The 6,087-nt window shown below is 40.0% G+C and overlaps 2 protein-coding genes across 2 annotated transcripts; both read left to right on the top strand.

The window, feature by feature from the left end:
- The first annotated feature begins 1,540 nt into the window (after positions 1 to 1,540).
- LOC120781360 (ficolin-1-like) lies at positions 1,541 to 2,053 on the top strand. The gene has a single exon (XM_040113571.1). It carries the CDS (start codon positions 1,541 to 1,543, stop codon positions 2,051 to 2,053), a length of 513 nt encoding a protein of 170 aa, XP_039969505.1.
- A 2,432-nt stretch (positions 2,054 to 4,485) lies between these two features.
- LOC120781361 (ficolin-1-like) lies at positions 4,486 to 5,371 on the top strand. Its single transcript, XM_040113572.1, has 2 exons — positions 4,486 to 5,144; positions 5,218 to 5,371. Exons 1-2 carry the CDS (start codon positions 4,486 to 4,488, stop codon positions 5,369 to 5,371), a joined length of 813 nt encoding a protein of 270 aa, XP_039969506.1.
- The last annotated feature ends 716 nt before the right edge of the window (positions 5,372 to 6,087 follow it).

The raw sequence follows: 6,087 nt of genomic DNA, 5'->3' as shown, positions 1-6,087 counted from the left end.
GTTCAGCGAATTATTAAAGACCAACATGACCAAGCGGTTGTTCGACGGACGAAAACACTCCAGCTCTGAAAGCATTCGACGCAGTACCCGCTGGGGAAGTAGAAGAAGAGGGAAGACCTCCACACCGTTGGAAGGACGAAGTGGAAAAGGAATCTGGCTTCGTTTGGAATATCCTAACCGGCGCCATGTAGCGAAAAGAAGAAACTGACTGGCGCGCCGTTGTGCCATCCCGGCTATAATCGCGTAAGCGGTGTCTACGTCAATTAAGAAGAGAAAATTATCACACACTGTTACTTATCGATTCCTCTTATTTTTGGTACGTGAAACATGCTAATTCTTATCTCTGGTGACACATTGAAGCAGTCGTCTCAACTTCATAAGTTGCACACTCTATTTCTTAATAATAAAGCCATATACATTACAATAAAGTAAAACGCTTTCCTCAGTAATAGATACAGAACTACCCACTGTATTTCATTCCATTACATTCAACCTTTCTAATGTAAAGCTTAATCCTAATTTCTCTTTTCTCTTTTACATAATTTCATGTCTGACGCGATCTTGCGATGCCTTAGTTATATCGATCAGTTTGTATGTATGTATGGCAAGCCAAGCTAAATTTATCCGAAATCGGCGGATCTGACAAACGAGCAGCATCGTGATAAAAAAGGACTTGTGCAAATTATCAGATCGTGCATATATAGATTTGCCGGACATATATATTTTATAGGGTCTTCTCAAGTGTAGTCGATAGGGTCTACTAGAACGCATGTGAGATAACCAAGAATTAGATTAGAAAACTGTTCTTCTCATGATAACAAGATGACTCCTGTGGTCCTCAGAATTTGACCCACACATTGAGGTCTACATGTCCTCTGCTGATAAACATACTGAACTTTTTTCAGTACCTACAAATTCCGTTTCACACATTATCCTTAGCAGCAACTCCTCTCAAAAAATCTTAGAAAAACCAAAAAGTCAAAAAATCAAAAACCAATTTCCAATGAAGAGCTCCAATCGCCATCTACACATCCATACTTGTTCGCGACTAACCAAATGTACCCCACTAATTTTACCGTTCACCAACACAAACGGTGCCAAGTGAGCTCAGCTCTGTCTCATTATCAAAGAAGGTATTTAATGAAACTGAACCATTTCAAAAGTGTTATTTATGTTGTTTAATGGTGTCGGTATATCATAAATATAGTTCTTTATGATAACCATAATTATCTACCATGTGATAATGCCCAATTTCTATTTATTTAAAATGACTGTGGAGAATACATAAAGCTATGTCATATCGAACCCGTAAATTATATGTTAATTTTTGGAATTTCTACAACAATCAAAACCTTTATTACAGTTGCTATTTCATATCCCTAAGCTTAGTTACTGCTACTCAAACAAAGTTTGCGTATTATACGAATACACCCTTCTTCTAAAGACATCTGCTCTGGGTACCCATCTCACGAAGTGAAATCGTATAAATAGCACAGCTGAATGTCTCAGGAAGGTTATTTTGTAAAGTAAATTCGCGAAGATGTGCAGACAACAGTGGCTCTCGTTGCTTTTGGCTTTGCTGCTAATTTACTGTGGTCTCGGTGCCAATTCAGCAGTCATTGCGCGAAACGATGACCTGTGTATGAAATATTTACCGTCGAACTGCAATGAAGCAGTTCATTTGGCGGGGAGCAAAGCTAAAAGTGGAATATATAAAATTGGATTGCCACTGCCACAAGGTGTTGTTAAAGAGTTCTATGTTAACTGCTTGCTGGATCCATTGGGTGGAGAAGCCTGGACGCTAATACAACGACGACAAGATAAATCTATAGACTTTTATCGTGACTGGAAAGAGTACAAGAACGGCTTTGGCAACTTAAATACGAATTTCTTTATTGGTCTCGATAAATTACATGCCATAACGGAATCACAGTTGCACGAATTATGGATCGAGTTGAAGGATTTCGACGGTGTGAAGAAGCATGCCATGTACGACAGTATTGCCATTGCCGATGAAAGCCAAAAAATATGCATTGACAAGGCGACTCCATAACTCAAACACAGCGCTCAGATGTTTCGACTTTTCACTTTAGCTCGCCTTCGAACGGATGTTTTTAGGCCGGAGGATTCTTGGTCAAAGAACGTAAGTTGTGAGCTGCTTGAACCATGTGTAAAAGAATCGTTTCTGGCCACTCCCAAGTGAATGGCGATCAGAGAACTTTCCGCACTTGGGTGAACTTCTACACATGACTCCATCCTTCGGCTGAGCTATTCAAACACGGCGGCGAAGAACTGATGAGGAGCATGCATCAGCTTCCTTGTAAAATATGGTCGGACGAAAGCATGCCCAACGATTGGGATTTAAGTGTGCTATGCCCAATCCATAAAAAAGGAGACCCCACAATCTGCGCCAACTACCGTGGAATTAGCCACATATAAGGTTCTATCGAGCGTATTGTGTGAAAGATTAAAGCCCACCGTCAACAAACTGATTGGACCGTATCAGTGTGGCTTTAGACCTGGCAAATCAACAACCGACCAGATAGTCACCATGCGCCAAATCTTGGAAAAGACCCGTGAAAGGAGAATCGACATACACCACCTCTTTATCTATTTCAAAGCTGGTTTCAGACAAGGCGACTCCATATCGTGCGACTTCTTCAACCTGCTTCTGGAGAAAATAATTCGAGCTGCAGAACTAAATAGAGTGGTACCTTCTCTTCTATCTTCTATAAGAGTGTACAGCTGCTGGCGAACATAAGCCAAACTCTATAAGTCGCGCCGTTAGATCTGCTTTCTCCAGGCTGTACAAGGAAGCACAGAAAATGGGTCTGGCAGTGAACGAGGGCAAGACGAAATATCTCCTCTCATCACAACTGATGAGTCGACGTTACGAGTTTTTAATAGAAAGGTTCTGCGAAAGACTTATGGTCCTTTGCGCATTGTACGAGACATACGACGACATTGACATAGTTCAGCGAATTAAAAGACCAACATGACCAAGCGGTTGTTCGGACGGACGAAAACACTCCAGCTCTGAAAGCATTCGACGCAGTACCCGCTGGGGGAAGTAGAAGAAGAGGAAGACCTCCACTCCGTTGGAAGGACGAAGTGGAAAAGGACCTGGCTTCGCTTGGAATATCCAACTGGCGCCATGTAGCGAAAAGAAGAAACGACTGGCGCGCCGTTGTTAACTCGGCTATAATCGCGTAAGCGGTGTCTACGTCAATTAAGAAGAGAAAATTATCACACACTGTTACTTATCGATTCCTCTTATTTTTCGTGCGTGAAACATGTTAATTCTTATCTCTGGTGACACATTGAACTTCATAAGTTGCACGCTCTATTTCTTTATATGGCTTTATGTTCTTACAATAAAGTAAAACGCTTTCCTCAGTAATACCTACAGAACTACCCACTGTATTTCATTCCATTACACTCAACCATCTAATGTAAAGCTTAATCCTAATTTCTCTTTTCTCTTTTACATAATTTCATGTCTGACGCGATCTTGCGATGCCTTAGTTATATCGATCAGTTTGTATATACGGCCATGCTAAATCTGTCCGAAATCGGCGGTTCTGACAAGCGAGCAGCATCGTGATAAAAAAGGACGTGTGCAAATTGTCATATCGCGTATATATAGATTTGCCGGACATATATATTTTATAGGGTCATCTCAAGTGTAGTCGATAGGGTCTACTAGAACGCATGTGAGATAACCAAGAATTAGTTTAGAAAACTGTTCTTCTAACGATAACAAGATGACTCCTGTGGTCCTCAGAGCTTGACCCACACATTGAGGTCTACATGTCCTCTGCTGATAAACATACTGAACTTTTTTCAGTACCTACAAATTCCGCTTCACACATTATCCTAAGCAGCAGCTCCTCTCAAAAAATCTTAGAAAAACCAAAACGTCAAAAAATCAAAAACCAATTTCCAATGAAGAGCTCCAATCGCCATCTACACATCCATACTTGTTCGCGACTTATCAAAGGCACCACATAAATTTTACCGTTCACCAACACAAACGGTGCCAAGTGAGCTCAGCTCTGTCTCATTATCAAAGAAGGTATTTAGTGAAACTGAACCATTTCAAAAGTGTTATTTATGTTGTTTAATGGTGTCGGTATATCATAAATATAGTTCTTTATGATAACCATAATTATCTACCATGTGATAATGCCCAATTTCTATTTATTTAAAATGACTGTGGAGAATACATAAAGCTATGTCATATCGAACCCGTAAATTATATGTTAATTTTTGGAATTTCTACAACAATCAAAACCTTTTATTACAGTTGCTATTTCATTATCCCTGAGCTTAGTTACTGCTACTCAAACAAAGTTTGCAGTATTATACGAATACACCCTTCTTCTAAAGACATCTGCTCTGGGTACCCATCTCACGAAGTGAAATCGTATAAATAGCACAGCTGAATGTCTCAGGAAGGTTATTTTGTAAAGTAAATTCACGAAGATGTGCAGACAACAGTGGTTCTCGTTGCTTTTGGCTTTGCTGCTAATTTACTGTGGTCTCGGTGCCAATTCAGCAGTCATTGCGGGAAACGATGACCTGTGTAAGAAATATTTACCGTCGAACTGCAATGAAGCAGTTCATTTGGCGGGGAGCAAAGCTAAAAGTGGAATATATAAAATTGGATTGCCACTGCCACAAGGTGTTGTTAAAGAGTTCTATGTTAACTGCTTGCTGGATCCATTGGGTGGAGAAGCCTGGACGCTAATACAACGACGACAAGACAAATCTATAGAGTTTTATCGTGGCTGGGAAGAGTACAAGAACGGCTTTGGCAACTTAAATACGAATTTCTTTATTGGTCTCGATAAATTACATGCCCTAACGGAATCACAGTTACACGAATTATGGATCAAGTTGAAGGACTTCGACGGTGCGGAGAAGCATGCCATGTACGACAGTATTGCCATTGCCGATGAAAGCCAAAAATATGCATTGAATATTTTAGGCACATATTCGGGCACAGCAGGTGACGCCTTAACTGAGCCACACGGTGGCGCTAAGTTCAGCACATTCGATCAGGATAATAGCGAGCGTGGTGTAAATTGCGCAGACTTATATAAAGGCGCTTGGTGGTATGGAAAGAATGGTTGCCACAGAAGGTGAATTTACATATTTACTAATACAAGCACATATAAAAATAAAAATTTGGCTGGCGTTTCTCTCAACTTACAGCAACTTAAATGGACTCTACCATAATGGCTACTTTGATACTTATGCTGAAGGTATAGTTTGGTCGAATTGGCATGGATTCAACTATTCGCTGAAATATGTGCATATGGCAATTAGACCGAAAGATCTGCGTATCGGTAATGAATTGGTGAACTAAACTTGGAATAATATGTAATAATGGCGTGGTGACAAAGCCTTTAGGACGACATAAGATGCAAACACTCATTTAATCCGGATTACGTCAGCGCAACATTCCAAGCCCAAACCAAACAATGACGGCAAGCTGCAGGTCTGTTCGTCAGCACGAAGTCAACCCAACTACTAGTATATTTAGATAATTAAACATTATAATAGAATATAAACGAATAATAATAAAAATACAAAGCAAAATGTCAAATAAAGTGAAATGATTCGGATTAAATAAATTGTAGTTGTTTTTGGAGCTAGGGACCGTTATGCTTGCTCGTCAACCAACGAATGTCTCTCACTTGCAAACTGTCGGTGACAATATGTTCGCCGGAAGTGGTGTATTCTGAACGTTGAACTTGTTTTTAAATCTGTAAAATAGGTTCAAAGCCCATTCAATTCAAACAAGTAAACAACAAATATCTCGCCTTTGTAATATTAGGTTGTCAAAAAAGTCTTGCGGGATTTTTATTGAATTTTCAATTGTTCATAAAATTGGTTACAATAATGCGATTCAAGTCAAATATGCGCCGTTTTGTTCGATGACGCATTTCCAAGATGCTAACTTCATAATGCCACTATCATAGAAGCTCGCTTCCCTATTGGCAAAAAACTCGGAGAGCCAATTTTCACAGGACTCTCTTGTGGCGAACTTCAGACTACCAAACGCGTTCGCCATGGACAGAA

The sequence above is a fragment of the Bactrocera tryoni genome, unplaced genomic scaffold (assembly GCF_016617805.1).
Source record: "Bactrocera tryoni isolate S06 unplaced genomic scaffold, CSIRO_BtryS06_freeze2 scaffold_646, whole genome shotgun sequence".
NCBI classification, from domain to species: Eukaryota; Metazoa; Arthropoda; class Insecta; order Diptera; family Tephritidae; genus Bactrocera; species Bactrocera tryoni.
Note: the sequence above shows the minus strand (reverse complement) of the source record. Positions and strands in the feature narration are given on the sequence as shown.

Coding starts and splice junctions, on each gene's coding strand:
- LOC120781361 (XM_040113572.1), top strand. CDS start 4,486: ATGTGCAGACAACAGTGGTTCTCGTTGCTTTTGGCTTTGCTGCTAATT. Junction 5,145..5,217: donor AAGAATGGTTGCCACAGAAG/GTGAATTTACAT, acceptor CTCAACTTACAG/CAACTTAAATGGACTCTACC.
- LOC120781360 (XM_040113571.1), top strand. CDS start 1,541: ATGTGCAGACAACAGTGGCTCTCGTTGCTTTTGGCTTTGCTGCTAATT.